Consider the following 17,922-nt stretch of genomic DNA (forward strand, 5'->3'; position numbering starts at 1 on the left):
AAGTCTGCAGCCATACTTTCACTGTTAAAAGCCTGACACATTGCCCAGGGACACAGGCTTCTTTGATATTTTTACAAGAATTTGGTTTATACACTCCTGCTAATTGATATTAATAACTTGCTATGTAGCAGGAAAAAAAATATCAAACCTTACAGATTCAGCAAAATCATGAACAATCCCTTGCTGTATGGGTGTCTTAAATTTACTGAACTTCTGATATAAGCTTGGCATAATACTGACACCTATTTTAAATCCTATTATGCATATCATTTTCTGGCCAGCTATAATAAGCACACAGAACTGAACAGAGAAAGCTACATTTCACAAACTCACATTGGAAAGAAAAAAAAAGTAAAACAGAAAGCACACTGTAACTATATACACCACTTCAGGTACTGTAAACTCTCATGGAAAGCTGCACCAATAAAAAAGTTAAAAAATTAATGCGGTGTACACAGGAAAAGGCAAAAGTATTCAGATCTCTTGTATTGTTTGTAAGAAGCTATCTAAACACTTGAGACAGGAATAAGAAATGCAGAAAATAGCTTTTTGGTGTCTTTTAGATGAATAAAACGATTACAGCTGTGGTAAACGTGGGTGGAAGCTATTCTTTTACCAACATTTTTCATACATCAACAAATGGAAAAGTTGTATAAATATTATCCGTAGCCAGCAATATTCTGTGTCAGTTCTAATATTTCAGTCTCTTTTCTCATTGTCCTGGAAAAGTTGCACAGATATTATATGGACATAGACTTATTTGTGGCAGAGCAGATTCTGACAGGTTAATTCCATGGTTAACAAACACTCAATTGCTGGCACTTCTGAAATATTTATGCTGGAAGTTTACATTTTAATGAATACAGTTACTATGCTCCTAATAGTTTTTTTCACAGAATGCACACAAATAATATAGATTCCCTACAGCTGCCAACACTGAAACAGTGAAGGTTTTATACAAAACTGAAAGGCTATTCATATAACTTACTTATATGGTAGACAAAAATATGAGAACTACTAAGAAAGATTTTGGAAGTTTTAGGACAAAGTAACATTTATTTCTCCGTATTCTTGCTTCTGATTGAACTAACATGCAACAAACTTTGCTAAGAATGTATTTGAACTCATAGTTTACAATAAAATGATTACAGAAGAAACTTGATTTTTACTTTTATTTATTATGAGCTACTTTTGGAATCTGTCTTTCACTTCAAAGACTCAAAAAGCAAATATAGGTTTTAACATTTCACCACTCATTCTCACGTATGTTTCTAATTCTCTGGAGGGGTCTTAAAAAGCAAATCAAAATTTCTCAAAAATGAGTCCATTTATTTGCACAGTGGCAAAATAAAGCCCATGGAATATTCCCCAATTGTCCCAATCTATGCAAATTAAATATTAACTACAGTGTTTTTTACCTAAGCAATATATTAATTGCATGCTTCTTGTAGTTAGAACACTGCAATGTCTTGAAGCAAACATCATTTTGGATATGGGGTTTGCATGCACAGATCTTTTGAACTGTGCCAGGTTTCTTTCTTTGACATCACACTGTCTGACATAAACCTCTGATTTTGATTTTTATCCCAATATTTGCTCTAGCAAGTCCCATTTTGCATTCAGGTGATCTGTACTTCAGGTGCATTCTAATGGGATCTTGCAATTATTGGGATTTCATCGGGACACACTCTTGCAAAGTTTCACAAAACACTCCTTTTCAACACCACTAAGTTTTAAAGCATCTTGTGACTGCTGTTGGGAATAAAAAGTGTTAGGGAAGGGGCTGAAAGGGAAAATAAAGGGAATCAAAGTGAAACAAGAAACAAGACATGAATCTTCATTTGTATAAGTTGCAGTAATTCCAATTTTGGTGACCACCTCCCAAAAAAAAAAAAAAAAAAAAGTCCTAAAATTAGAGAAGTTCATAGAGCTGTGGAATGGTTTGGGTTGGAAGGGACCGTAGAGATCATGCACATCCATCCCTCTGCCATCTTTCACTATCCCAGGCTGCTCAGAACACTTGAACACTCCCAGCGATGGGGCATCCACAACTTCTCAACCAACCTGTGCCCACCCACTCTCACAGCACCGAATTTCCCCAGAACGCCCAACCCACACCCTCCAGCACAGCCTGGCTGGTTCTCACCTAGGATTTTGCTGATGTTGGAGTTGTGCATGTCGGGGAAGGCCTGGAGGATTTTCCGGCGCTCGTCCTTGGCCCAGACCATGAAGGCGTTCATCGGCCGCTTGATGTGGGGCTCGCTGCTGGCGCGGCCCCGCGAGTCCCGGTAGACCCGGGCTTCAGCCACCGTGGCCCCTCCTGTTGGCCAACAATAATACTGCTGTAGTTTAGCTGCAGAGCCATTCACTGCTTTACTCCCTGGAACGTCAGGGCAGGAGGAAACAAGATGGATGCAAAACGTTATTACGTGGGTTAGGAAAGCGCTTTCAGTGCTCTGCTTGTTTTAACCTCTCTTGCTCTCTCTCTGCTCCACATCTGTGAGAGAGAGAGATGGGCCAACCAGGGGTCTCAGTGCAACTGGCCAGGCTTGACCATCTGAGATGACCCAACATCAAAGTGAAGAAACAAATTTTACTGGAGTTTCTCCAATCAAGACACGGAGATTTGATAACGTTTTCATTTGGGGCTTTACCATAAGATACACTCTCTGAATGCTCAACAAAACTCACATAAAAGTTACATTTGAGAATCCAAACTAATGTAGGTCTGTTGACACCAGCCATTGACAATGACTTTGCTGCTTGAGCATTTCATAAAATAATTTATTTAATTTTTTTATTGTGCCAAATATTTCATAAAATTAATTATACAGTGCGCCAGGTACATGCTGCCATTTGTATGGATCAGATTGTATTTGGAGCTGAACATTTTAAAGTTGCATCTGCTTTGGTGGAATTTTAGATGTGCTTTGGAGCATTTGAACCACACATACACAATAAAACTGACTCCAACAGGAACATGCACAGCACACTGGAGCCTCCAGAGTGAGAGACAAGCACTCCAGCTCCATGCCTGCAGTGCATCCCAAGGTTCAGTCTTTATCTGCCATCAATTCAGCTTGTACATGCCAACCCTAACCAGGTTTTTGAATGCATCCAGCCCTGTTTCTGGACCACAAACAGCAAAGCCTCATGGAAGTTTAGAGATCACAGAGCTGAAGTGTAGAACTAATCACTGTGGGAGAAACAGATCACAAAGGTATGCCTTTACTGGAAAAAACTCCTGCAATTGTGATGATAATATGTTTTTAGAGTTATACCTTAGCTATAAAGAAAGCAAAAAGGGTTTACAGTGGGAGAGTGACAGTCTTAGACCTCATCAGACTGGTCACATAATTTAATACCTTGAAAAGGCAAGATACTTGGCAACAAATTAGTACAGCAATAGGCCCCCTGGTTTTTTATAAACTATTACAGATACCAACATGAATTTATATGCCAAATAATATAGGATTAATTCTTTACAGTAAGTAAAACAAAACACTGCAGTTCTACTGAACCCAGGCACAAGTTTTTAGTTGTGCAAGAATCAATTTTCCTAATTCAGAGTGAAAGCATTATACAGGTATACCTTTTTAAAAATCCTATATAAGGAACACATTTGCATGAAAAAGGGGCCCTAAAATAGAGGATGCATAACTAATACACTACCTTTTTGCCACCAGGTCCACAGTACATTAATTTCATTTAAAACGCACTGACCATTCAGGATAAATTGATTTTGCTTTATATGGTGTTGACAGCCATGTTTATTGTGCAGTGAAATGTAGTGTAGTTTCAAGCTGACTATATCCATCAACACAGGGCAATATGCTGACTACTGGGCCAGATGAAGACATACATTACCCTGAGAGCAAAACACTCATTCCCAGTGTCTTCTCCTGAGGATCACCCTGGTAATTTATGATGCCTCCAATGCTATTACTTTACAACCCACACCAATTTGGCAATTTGTACACTAACATGCGTGCACATAAAAGAAGGTTTGTGGAAAATGTGAGCTGCAAAACTGTTTTAACACTGTTCTAAGTGCCACAGGTGTTCTGCATTTACAGGAGGCTGCAGTCAGCTTTTTACTGCAAAAGGGAAGAGTGGTTTTGCAGTGTGACCTGCAGGTAGGACCAGCTGAGGGGGGTGAATGGTTGATGAGTCTCTGTCTATTGTTTCCAGAAGCCTTGGACCACAAACATATCAAATATACCATGTTTTGGGAGAGGATGTATTTATATAGAAACTGCAAAAAGTTCCAATTATAGTTATGTAAACACAGAAATATTTATTGAGACAAAAGACCTATATAATTTGAAAAAAGTCAAATGCAGTATGTAACACTTGTTCTATCCTTTAAGATAATATAATAAAATATGTTGCTAGTATTTTGGCAATCAGAAAGCTGGTGACAAAAAAAATAAAATTATCATTTATGTAAAAGTTATAATTTGATATTCAACTGCTCTACTCACAGCACAAGCAAGACCTATTTGAATAAATAGGATGTCTTTCTACCTTTTACTTTCCCAAATGTACTTATTCATTATAGCTAAGGAAGAGTTTGTCTTTAGCCCTTTCTAACACAATTTTGGACTTTTCAATCCTAATGCAGGTAAAGAGTGGTTTTATTGTGAGCAAGATTATAGGTGGCTTTTTAATCTGGATATAATCTAGACAGAATGAAAATAAACAAGAAAAAAAGAAAGGTAAAAAATAAACAAGGCATAAATCCACCATAAATTATCTGTTTTCATAGAAAGGTTATGTTAGAAAACTATTCTTTTTTGGAATAATAAATTACAACTATCCCAAGAAGGTCAACTCTGGCTGCATCCACTTTCTACAAGTCCATTCTTGAAGGACTTGAAAAAGCAGCCAAAGAGTTGATGTTCTTTGAGCTTGATCTCTGGGGAAATATTTGCAAGCTGACCTATAGGCCATTGCAAAAGAATTTGCAAAATGAATTTCTGCAAATGACTAAAGCAATATAATCTTCAGTTTCTTCTGTCTCAGAACCACAGAATTATATTCAGCATATGAAACATTACAATAAAATAGTCCTTGTAGCATGGGATTCTATGGGGGAAGTCAGAAGGTCTCAGTACATTTTTAGATTGGAAATGAGGTGCTAATGACACAAATACACATATGCTCAGTGAGATTTTACAAGTTGAAACACATAAGAACAAGCCTTCAAGCTGGTTGTTCTTAGGTACTTCATCCTGTCAAGCAGATATTTTGACTTTATTGTGCCACATAAAAACAATTTCAACAGATTTAACAAAGTAGGGAGTTTTTTCCTATTGTGATAATTATAGTTAGTACTGACAAAGGCTCAAAGACACCCAACATTTTTGAAGAAAATGTATATGCAAGTGCAAAGAAGTAGGTGTTTTAAATCTTTCTGACAATATTTTTAGGAACTTTTAATAACTAATAAACCTAAAATAAGAGACAAAATGGAAATGTACTAACAGTGAAGGGCAAGACAAGAGAAGGAATTGGTAATTGTCTCTCTGTGGTGACTAATACTCTGTCTGCCAGTTACTGTTCATAATGCAATCACAGGAGGAGAGATTTTCAGATTTAAGAGCCTGGTTTAAATTTGTTATTATTGCAAAAGCAGTACAGTTTGGCTGCCCTAGTGGCTGAGTTGGCAAAGAGCTCTATAGTTTGGCCTAAAGACAGGGGCTGTCCTCAAAGTGACACTTTTAGCCCCTGAATGTGTTCACTGTCCTACTTCCTAGATCCTTAGCATTTGCCAAAGAATCTGACCATCAAGAAAGATAACCATCCTCATGTGAAATAAACTTTAAGAAACATAAAATAAGAATTGTTGCATTGTTTATTTATTTATTCCTGTCTTTATCTGAGTTTCTTACTAATGAAATGAATTTTAGGACAGGCATGATCCCTCAGTATGCTTCCTGAAATCTTGGCCACATTAAGGTTAATCAGCCTGTCTTTACCTTTTGCACATCATCTACAACAAAACCTAGGATTTGGCCTCTACATGTTAGCAGAAAACAAGCAATAATAGATGGGATAGAGAGGGGCAAAAAAAAGGGCTGAGAAAAATATGAGGAAAAGAGAGAAAAGAAGTTACAGCAAAAAGAAAGAGATTTTTATCAGTCACCCTGTTATTCCTTAATTACCCTTCACTCTATGGCCATTGATTCATGTTTGAAGTGATACTTTTCCCCTGACTTCCCCCCAGATAATGAATCTGGTTAATCTAGAGCATATACTGCAGATCTTCTTCCATGGACACACACCAGGACAGGATACACAGAAATAAAGACAATCTTTCTAAGTCCCTGGTATAAAAATGACTGGTTAGTAGTCAAGCTCCTCTCATCAGTAATTCTTTAAGCTGAGGTGACATATTTGCCTAGTTTGGAAAAGACTGATTGTGACCTCCAAAATATCTGGAATTGTCTGTGGTAAAGCAACTAGCACTGCAGAGACCAGAACCTGATAAACATGCAAACAGGAGTCACTCTTTAATGCAAGAGTTGGGTTACTCATAAACATGGACATGCCATAAAAAACAGGGAGAATCAAAAACTGTCTTGGCAGCCCCCAGTGCTGCTCTGAACCTGATTTTGTATGCAGCCTTTGTGAAACATATAGCAGTATTTAAAATCAAATAGGAAAAGACAAATATGGAAAGAACAGAATGGAAAGAGCAACTTTGGCAAGCCCAGAATACAAGAGTAGTCATTTAACTAATATTTTGGGTTATCAATTTTAGGGAAAGTTACAAGAATTACTGCTACTTCACTGTAATCTCAGTGACATGTAGCAGTTGTAGAGTAGCATTTATCTGTTTTGCACTTTGCCTGCCTCTTATTTCTTCATCTCCAACACCATGCAGAATTTCTCATTCTTTATACAATCAGCAAGAGAGGCAAAATAAAGGGATACCCCATGAACTACTGTCTTTTCTGGCATGTCTTGTCATCACTGGCAGAATACCCACTTGGAAACACGGCTAGGTTTGGAATAGGGGTGACACAAATGTTCTGTTTGTCAGGCAGCTTTTGTTCCAAACAAATATTATTCAGCTGCAATCTGAGCATTGAACATTTCTCACAGGCTGCATGTCAGTGAATGAATGGGAAGCAAAACTGGGAAAGCCACAAGCAATTCATGAAACAGTGCAATATTTAAATGGTGTCTAAATTTTTTCACCCTCAAGGGCTCTGAAATGCACTAAGTAGATACTAAGAGGTGGGAATATACAGGTTAGCTACATCCAAGCAACACTTCTCTTTTCCCTGCTAAGAGACTCCATTCTCTGTAAAACATCCACAAGAAGAACCAACCGGGAATTCCCTAAGGTCAGCTCTGAGGAAACATAAACCTCTAATTCAATAACTCTGCTACTGCACTGAAAAAGGCTTTATTATTGCAACATCCATATGGAGTCAATTGGACATTAATGACTAATCAATCCCTCCCCTTTCTATTCTACTTATAGTGTCACAAGCCATGTTTAGATTAGCCCATTTCCTGCTTAGGATCGCTCAAGATGTCTTTTGTTCTTTCAGGGCTGGCCTGATGGAGGCAGCTTAAACAAACACACGACCCAAGTGGTGCAGGAGTTATAAACTGCCATATGTGAATGAACAAAGGGGCCATACTAAAGCCTTTTGTGGTATTTGTTAATGTTTTTCATCTGAGTTTAAAAAGACCTAATGACTTTGTGGTGAGCTGATGCATGTGGCTCGTGGCTTTGCAAAATGAAGGAAATTCTAGCCAGTTATATATCAGCATATATTTTTCCAGAGTGCCTTGTTTTCAGTTTTGGTGGCAGAGAGTTTACTTTTTTTAGTACATTTGTTTTACATATGCAAGCAAAATACTTAATCTCAATTAAAACACAGCACCAGTTTTCACAGCCATGCTCACAACCTGCACATACATCTTTCCCCATTTGAAAGTCTAAAGCTAAAATTAAGAGTGGAATATCTGCCGCGTGTGAAATCAAAGCAACTGTTCTCAGCTCCACCAGTTTGCTCACCAGTCTTTAAAGCTGAATTGTTTGTTGTGCCCCAATAAATACCAAAGCAATAATTCTAAATAAGCTGCTAGCACATCCATGCTCCAGAGCCAGCCGTGCCCAAATCTGTGCTGTTCAAATGAATTAAAACTGCTAAATGCAGCTACTTGCTTGATGGCTTATACAAACAGTTTAGATTTCTTGACCACATTCTATGGCAGAGCTAACCCTCATGGAAACTTGGCATGGACTGTAGCTAAAACAATAGAATGATGCTTTAAATTACATGGGATATTAACTGAATTAATTAGGGTTTGACTTGAGCTCCTGGTGGCTGACATAGTGACACATGTGCTCTAATATAAGAGTTACTCTGTGAAGATCCATGAAACAACTACAGAGAAATTGGGATGAAGAAGCAGCCTCTACTATAAATTTGGGGAGGTGTTTAAGTGTCATCATATTTTTCAATCATGTGCCACTTGCAGACTTCAAGACCCTTCACAGATAATTAATTAAATGCTAACAGCCCCATTCTGACATTAATGTTATTGATAGAAAAGAAATATGAGTCATATTTAAGTTGAAAGTTTTTCAGCCTAAGTAATGATGCCAGAAGTAAAAGATTGCCAGTCTACAACAATCTACATTATACAATCCACAAATATTGTTGTTGTTTCCCTTTGATGTTTTATTTCATACTCAGTTGAGGAAAATAGAGGACCACAGGAAGGAAAATCATGGATGAAACAGCCCAATCCAAGAGAAAAAATACTAACAATTATTGTTAGGTATCTGACAAGATCTATGGATTTGATTTTATTTTTCAGAAAAAACAGCTGGTCTACCAGCTAAGCAATTATTGTTACTATATTAATCACATTCAAAGTCAAAGTAATACAAAGAAGAATGCACTAATCTATTTGACATTAAAATGTTTCCATAAATGTAACAGCCTTACTGCCAGTGTAGCTGTTATTCACATCATTTCAAATTTCTCATGACATGAGTGTCACCTAGAACATCCAGAAAACACAACATTAATTTAAAACACAGGGCCTAATTCTGCAGTCTTCAGTCATGACTAAAAGCCTTCCTGTTGAAAAAAGTCCTGTTTGAACAAGGGCCATAGTTATCCATTCATACTTCAGTCAATGCTTTGTTTTGTTTTAAGATGGAGAAATGACAGATGGGAATTAAGGACAGAGAAAGAAGGCAGCCTGACTTCATATTTGATGGATGCATTGTTCAAGGTGTGGCTGAACACTGTTCATTGCTTGCTCACATGTCCTTTGCCAAAACAATGATTTTTAAAAGCCTAAGTACAATGTAGTTTGTAAAAGGGAATTATGTTCAACAATGGGAGAGGGTTTTACAAAACCACCTCCCTCAAATTACGTGACATTAAGAAATGCAGGATGCTTAGCAAAACATTTTAAAATGTGTTGCAGCCACTGCTTGAGTGACCCATTTCCTGCATTCAGTCTTCAATAATTTGTCACTTTCTGAATGATGCAACATCATTCTTTGTATCAATATAACTAATTCCTTCCATCCAGTGCTAGCTGTTTTCACTTGTCCTATCAGTAATTAGCAAGGAACTGGGGCTAGGATATGCATATGCCTTTTCTTTTTTTTTTTTTTTTGCCTTTCACAAGGAGTGCTGATATCACAACAACTGATAATGTTAGTAAGTAAAATTAGTAAGCCATATGAAGAGAAAGAAACAAAAGGCTAATTTTTTAAGTAAGGTACCCCTGGGCATTTGGGATTTGTGAGCAAAACCAGGAAGATTTTTTTGCAAATATGACAATGGCATATGTCTGAATATGAGACAACATTTAACTGGTTTGGATAAAATACACAGTGTTTGCCATGAAATAGGGGCTTACATGAAAATTTGCAAATCATTCTTTTTTTTTTTTTATTCCTGTGAAACCACCCCTGCCAAATTGAAAACACAATCATTTATTATTTGCAGAATTTATGAAAATGCTGCAATGCTCACACTACACACTCTTTGGACCACTGATCCTGGGAAATTAAATCAAAGTACAAATTAAGGAAATATTTTCCCCTTGTTACCAAGTCGTTCACTAGGCACTTGCTTAGACTCTTTGCATATCTACATGGAAGGAAGGCAAATGCTCCTAAACACTTTTCTATTTCTGAGATACTGAGGCTCCTGGAGGAGAAAATGGTTCGTGTTTTAGACTTAGAAAAATAGACAGTTGTACAAAGAGGGCTTGTTTGAATCTGTACCAATTGCTCATGCTTAGCCAGAATATATGATGTTCTTTCCTTAGTGTATTCATATTTCTGCTCCACTCCCTGTGCCCAAGGATTTAAGGAAGGAGGGCAAGATTCCTCCCTCCTTCACTCAGTATGATATAATGGTGGCTTTCTCCATCAACTGAAAATTCAATTGTGCCTGGAAATTTTATGGAGCTTCCAGCTTCTTTTGTCATATTGGAGCACTACCAAGAAATCCTCAGAGAAGCAGGACCACGGGGTGTTTTACACCTGGTGGCTGTACATGAGTGTGAAAAAATGTCTTAAACCACTGAATTACTACATTTAATTTTTCAGTCAGCCCACCTAAAAATAGCTACACATACTGACTGATGCTTTCAGCATTTGTGACAATAATTTTCTCATGGGCAAAGATTTTCTGTGTAAAACTGCAGCCCACAATGCTTTTTACAGCCACCTTCTAAATTCCTGAAAATAATGTTTTACTGTATAATGGAAATTGTGAAAGGCTCTAAGTTATAACTGTGCTAATAGACACCCCTATGTAAAACTCAGGGCATTGTAAAAGTGGTAGATTGTACAACATCAAAAATCCTAAGTGTAATTTTTTAAAAAAATAAAGATACTATTCTGTAAGAATCAACTACTGTAGCTTAGAAATGTCAGACAAGAAAGCCTAATATTTAGCAGTAAGAAAAAAATACCTAAGACAGTTGAAAATCAAAAGTTAACAGCTGGATACCCAGATTTGTTATTCTGAAAGCAAGCATACTATATCTTAAATATTAGTGTCTTGAAAGGAATAAGTTTCAATGCTAAGGAAAGGTCAGTCCACACACTCCCAGCACAGGTTTTTCAGTTTCCTCTCTAACATGTTATGGGGATTCTGCCAACAATGGGATGCACGAAGTGGTTGCCATCAGAAAGTGATGGGGTGGTTCTCAAAGGCATCTTATTCCTGTCCCACCTGCAGGTGTTGAGTTACCCGAGGGCTGAAGCACCAAATCTCATCCAACACAACTGAAATACCATGCCTAAGTTCATCCCAGATTCCTATCTGTTAGGAGTTATTCTGGAAAATTTAAGGATAATCATTCAAGTATCAGGAGCAATCAGATTCATGGATGTTAAAAACAGCATCTACAATTAATGAAGACCACATTGTAGCATCTGGGATTATTAATGTAAGAAGTTATTCTATCTTTAAATATAAAGATATAATTTTTGGATTTGGATTGTTTTGGGGTTTTTTAGTTTTTGGGGTGGTGTTTTTGCAATCAAAGGCCTGTAACAAGAATTCAGGGCAATAAAAATTCCAGTACTTGAGCTTACTCTCTGGATACATTTCTTTGTTTTCAGACAGCTTTCACTGTTTTCTGATTTTCATCTTTCTCCTCTCAACTGCCATAGCAACTATTACAAATATTTATGCACGGCAGATTCTGGCGTGGAGAGGGATTCTTTCCTCCGGTATTTAGGAAGCACTGTCACAAAAGCAGGTGATGCTTCACCCTGCCCGTGCTACCTGCTGTTTACACCTCTGCACAGGAGGGTGTTGAACAAGTTACCTCACAGGTTTGGATCGCCCTGGCAGCCTGCCAAGGTTGATCTGCCTGAAAATGCGTGGTTCCCTTTCACCTGCCTCTTCAGCTGCCCAAAGCCAACCTTTTTTGAAGTACCCTCACCCTTCTGTAAGGGCAATTATTTGCTGTTGGGAGTGTATGAGGCTGCTCAGGCTTTGAGCACACGGTAGAGGTGCCCCTTTAATGATTCACCCAACAGGGGTGCCAAGCCCAGGCACTGCTCATGATGTCTGCTCTCTTGCCAGGGAGGGAGGGAATGACACTTTGAGAGATGGACAGAAACTGGTGCCAGTTTTTCCTCAGCCTGGTGCTTGCTTTTCTCATGTTTCTCCCAAGTTCCTCCCTGTTTTGCTCACTTAAACCAGTCCTATCCTTCACATGATACAACATTCACTGCTGCTGATGCAATTACAACAACTCTTTTACTCATGTTCTGGCAACTAATTAAATATTTGATGATGCCTAACACCATTTCTTTCTCTACCATTTTTTTTCTACCTTGCTTTTGGACAGGTAGAATCTCTCATTTTGCTACAACATTCCATGAAATGTAGCTCAAGTCAAACAGGAAGAATTAATTTCCTGCACATATAAAAAGGCAAATTGTTGACTATTAACTGCAGGGAATCTCAGACAATGAGTCCATCATCTGTAATGCTGCAGAACTGGGTTCTTAAACTTACTTATGGATTGGAACATGTTCTTCTAGAAGATGAGGTCAGCTTGTTCTCCTCCAAGCCTGAACTGAGGTCCAAAATCAGGTTCAGACCAAAAACTGAACTAGAATTATCAACACTAAGCTAGGCTTTACTACCGGAACCAGTCAACCAGCGGTTATCCAGCTTGAAACTGGCTTGTAAGTTAGTTTACTTGGAGCATGGTTCAAAGACACCAGGAACACACAGATAAAGCTAATATCTGTGCCATCTCAAACCATGATTTGATATGTAGAAAACCACACTCTTTAACCCAAGGAATTTACAAGTAGAAGACAGCAAGCACTGGAGACATGGCACTAAGGACTCAGACACTAAATAAATTAATTTAAGGAGATGGGCTAGTTCCAATCCCATGCTGAAGAGTCTAAGAACTGACTTTACAGCTAGGTTTCATAGAAAAAGTTATCCTCTGGGAGACTGAAAAAACTCATCAGTCTAATTCAAGGACAAATAAATACACAGATACAGAAGAAGCAGATAAATCCCACCATATTATTTAAAACTGTTTCTATCTAAACTAGCAGACATGTACCTGTACCTTTCAGGCCCATGCTTAGCACACACAGGTAGAATAGTATCAAAGAAAGAAGCAGCAAGTGTTAAACACAAGGTTTACAGAATCAAGAGAACTACAGTGTGGAAAAATGTGAATGAAAACATCAAAACAGGACCCAGAACTCTTTTTTTCCAAATGGCAAACTGTGAGGCTAAATATCTAATTCACAAGCCCCTGATTCTAAAATATCAACATGAATGAACATGGAACTAAATGTTAAGTACTAATAAGTCATTTTCATCTATTTCTATTTGCTTTCTAAAAATTAATTCAGCTTTGCAATGCATCTTATTTTCACTAAGGAAAACCAGACACAGGTAAGTTTTTACAAAATCCCACTGTGAAATAGTGGAAAAAGAAGGACATTCAGATGTTTTTGCTCTGAGCCTAGGATCCAATCAAGAAAATTTCATTTTAATAGATCCAATTCTTTGGTAGGAATGAAGATCAGGTCTTGATTGAATTTGAACCCCTGAATATGACTGCTGAAGGAAACCACAGTGCAACCTGAGCTAAGGTAAAATCAGTAATTGTCAACAGGAAGATTAGGTCTACCCTGAAGATTTCTCTCTACCAGAAATCAAAATCTTAACACACTTCCTACAAATTTCCAAAGAATTTGACCACAGCCACCAAAACAGAAGGATCCATAAACACTGAGCACATTTTACAGTTCAAAAGAAGCAGCACCATCTCCCAAAAGTGAGCATCTGTGAAAGGAAAATCTTTTTCTAGAACCTGAACAAAAAAAAAATAAAAAAAAATTATTCACATCATCCAATATTCTCAACAACTGAGATACTTTAGTATTTAGTATGCTAAATACTTTAGCATCACTTAGGTTTTCTGACCTGGAATTTAAACAGGGCTTGCCTGTGACTGTCAGTCCTGCTCAAGAGAGGGTTTAGCTACAGCTACATTCAAAGCTGCCTTGGTGTGTCCATCCCTGTTAGCTACATTTCAGTACTGACAACCTCAAATGTTCAAAATTATGAAGCCACCTACAGAAAGAATTATGTTTCCTTTAAAATGTTAATTTTTTTATTTTTTTTTGGGGGGGGGGGAAATCCTTGTTTATTTCTCTAATTGGCTGTTGTTCATAATTTTGGATACCAGTCACCAAATGTTTATGAGGCTTTCAAATAATGTTTTTGAATTTTGCAAACTACAAATGTATCACATATTTTAACGTGGCAACTGGGATTTCAGGTAATGATACAAGTCTAACAGCTGTGGATTATTCATCAATGGTGTCACAGTAAGTGGCAATGTTTTAAATACATTTTGAGCATGATTTTTAATACAGTTAGCTCAGTCCTGCTGGTGGCTAAGGAAGTAATAGAAATATTGGTTTATGTCATATTTAATATAGAACTCTTGCTAATGATTTTCAGGCCTCCATTCAGATGACTGTTAGCTCACTGTGAGCAACACAAACTTTGAAGACAACTTCCTACCCCTGAAAGTGCAACTTGAAACCATTAATTAAATCTTACCTTTAATTAATCTTATAAAGGTTTTCACACACTGGGCAGGGACAATAAGCTAAAAAAAAAATCATTCTATACTATTTAATATTTGTCTAATTTCTAAATTTAAAGAATTTCAATACTTATAATTCATGACTCAAAAAAAAAATACCTGTAGCTTCAGCCTCTGGTCAATGAGTCAATACCATAAGCACTCCTAAAATTACAGGAAAACATGACTCTGATCATGTCAAACTCAGATCACCACCATATGTTATAGAAAAGATGCAAGGAGTAGAAAGAAATCATTGCTAGATACTGTTACAAAGGAATTCCATAAAACAGAAGTCTGCTGATATGTCTTCTAACAAATTACATGAGCCTTAAATGTTGTGTCAAAGCTATGGGAATCAGGAGCACTTCCCAGATCTGGTCTATCCCAAATGCCTGTTGGGATGGACACACATGCACCATGTCTCTGCACACTTTAGTTTCCTATTGAAATGCAGGTGTGCAGGTAGGCAGGGAGTGAAACTGCACTTCCACACCCAGTTTATGGCCAGAAGTGGGACTAAATTTGGAATCCTTAGCTCAGAAAAAAAAAATCTACCACACCACTGCCCCACCCTTACACCTGCCCCCACCATCCTTTTAAAAGAATGCTCTGCAAATCATTAATATCTTCTCTAAATGTACTGAATTTCATAACTCTGAAGTCCTAAAATGCTGGTGATGAGAGTGGAACCACCTGGTAATCTAACAGCCCTCCAAGGAAAGACAGGGCATCAAAAGCTGGCCATCAATGTGCCACTTCAGAAATCTCTGTTCTCTGTTTTAGATGTGTAAAAGCACACATAAAACCACAGAAATTTCAGCTAAAGATTTCTACAGCAGCCTGCATTCAAATAGTATCTAAAAAAAAAAAAAAAAAAAAAAAAAAAAAAAAGGAAAAAAGGAAGATTTAAAGTAAAAATGACAATGCAGGAAGGAAGGTGTGAAGCACATGAAGCCTTTGAAGAACATGACTGTGCCTATTAGGAACCTTTGACATCCAGCTGAGATTGTGACTGTGGCAACACAATGAAATGCAGTGAGGCATTCTTAGAGGGGGTGAAAGAAGAGAAACAAAGCTGGTGAAAGATCTGGAGAGGCTGATGGAGCTGGGGGTGTTTAGCCTGGAGAAAAAGGCTCAGGCAGGACCTCATCACTCACTACAGCAACACCAAAGGAGGCTGCAGAGAGGTGAGGATTTTTGTTTGTTTTCTTGCAAGGAAGAAGCAACAGGACAAGTGGAAATGGCCTCAAGTTGTGCCAGGGGAGGTTTAGATCTAATATAAAGGAAACATTCCTACAGTGAAGAAGTAGTCAAGCATTGGAGCATGCTGCCCAGGGAAGTGGTATTTAAAAGATATAGCACTCAGGGGCATGGATTCATAATCCTAAGGGTCTTTTCAAAACTAAAGGATTCTATGATTCTAAAGAACAAACTGTCAATCTTCACAGTAATCCAGGCTGAAGTTTGGAAGCACAAAAGAGGAACACCTACACAAAACCCTGACAAACCTAGAAAGACCTGTAATGGTTTCATGATAATTACAAGCTGGGCAGGGTCTGTAGCATGGTACAGTAGATCAGAGACCACAGTTTAACTGCTGATATTCCAGCAGCACTGTTTGCATTGCACTGTCAATTCCACTGTAAATTATGTTAGGCTGGAAGTGCCATCTCTTAGCCTGCTTGCCAAATCTAAGGGGCAAAACTCAGGTTATATTTTAAATGTATTTTTCTTTCACCCAGCTAACATCTAAATTCACCTTGTCTACAATGAGAAGGACAAACAAGCAGCTCAGTTTAGAACTCCTGCCAATGTTTTTTTTCAGCTCAGCAGTGCTATTCACCCAGCATCTCTTTTCCAGAGATATCTCTTGGCTGCTAAACAAATTCTGGAAATCTGAATCCATTCATGAACTCGGATTTCTAATGTGGCAAGGCACCATGCCTCAAAGTGCCCCAGTGGCTCTAGAAAGACATGCACAGTGTCCTGAAACTGGCACACATCACTGTAGCTTGGGTTACATATGGCAAAGCTTCACTCTGCACTATCCAGTAACAGGGGAGGCTGTAGTGCCACCAGGGGTATCAAGGTACTAAATGAAGGATACTAGGAAGAGAATGGATGAATTGAAGGAAATTAGCAAACCAGGTCAGAGGCCTGGTGTCATCTAAACCACTCACAGATACACGTCTGTAAATATCCCCTTGCAACTTTTCACCCAAACTGACCAAAAAATTATTCTTCAATGTGTTGAAATATGAAATGTTGCTGCTGGATGAATATTTCTTTATAAAGCACTTTATAAATAACTGATTGGTCAAAAAGGGCTTTGGAAAGTCCTGATCCCTTTTTTCTAGAAGAAAAAGAATCATTGCAAAACAGCCATCTGAAAGGTAATTTTTACCTACATTCTGTTTGTTATTTTGCTGTTTACACATGATATAACTGTGGCAAATCAAATTGTATTAAGGATGAATAAATGAAGCTCATAAATAATAGCTCCCTAAAGTTTACTGGTCCTATTATTTTGATCCAAGAAAAAAATCAGATCTTGGATCTGTATGGATGTTTGGATGTTAAGAAAAATTCAGAGGTGTTTTAAACTTCTTAAGCCATAACTAGAATTTCCCCAGTTTAAAAAGGTCAAAATTATTCTCAAACAGAAGTAAATTGAGGGGGTAAAATCCTGCATAATATTCTACTAGAAAAGTACAATAATCTTCTGACAGGTAGGGCTTCTATATATGCACATGTGCTCCTCTAATGTACTATAGGGTAGAGAGGATCCCAGTGACATCCATGGTAATCCTGCTAGAGACTCAACTCATCCTGATAAATATTGGCTTCCACCTGGGGCTTGAAACATATAGATATATATATATATGTATATGTATATGTATATGTATATGTATATGTATATGTATATGTATATGTATATGTATATGTATATGTATATAAAACTCTCACTGAAATGAGTGCAGTGAAGGCTTATATACCATAAAAGACCTTTTCATACAGAAAATGTGAAGTATTTTTTCATTATCATTTGATGGCTGCCTATGAATAGAATTCTGCTTGCTAAATCTTGAATAGGTTGCCATCCCCATGATGGGCAGATTTCTGAAAATGCTATAACCTTCTTCAAAGCTGCTAAACACTAAAAACATGGGGAATATGTATCCTTCCTGAGATAATTTTCTCAATATCTCCTAAAATTGTATTAAGAGCATAAAATGTAAACACTTCTTTGGCAGCTGTTTGGGGAAAAGA

General features: G+C 37.6%; 1 protein-coding gene across 8 annotated transcripts in view; it reads right to left on the minus strand.

Moving 5' to 3' along the window:
• SOX6 (SRY-box transcription factor 6) overlaps positions 1-17,922 on the minus strand; it is a 360,677-nt gene that overhangs the window by 10,925 nt on the left and 331,830 nt on the right. For 6 of the 8 annotated variants that reach the window (XM_056492466.1, XM_056492469.1, XM_056492463.1 and 3 more), the window contains one exon: positions 2,147-2,380. In XM_056492466.1, the coding sequence (XP_056348441.1) occupies positions 2,147-2,380 (234 nt within the window). The remainder of the gene's footprint in view (positions 1-2,146; positions 2,381-17,922) is intronic. The other 2 variants (XM_056492467.1, XM_056492468.1) reach the window with 1 other exon arrangement.

Source organism: Oenanthe melanoleuca, chromosome 5 (genome assembly GCF_029582105.1).
Source record: "Oenanthe melanoleuca isolate GR-GAL-2019-014 chromosome 5, OMel1.0, whole genome shotgun sequence".
NCBI classification, from domain to species: Eukaryota; Metazoa; Chordata; class Aves; order Passeriformes; family Muscicapidae; genus Oenanthe; species Oenanthe melanoleuca.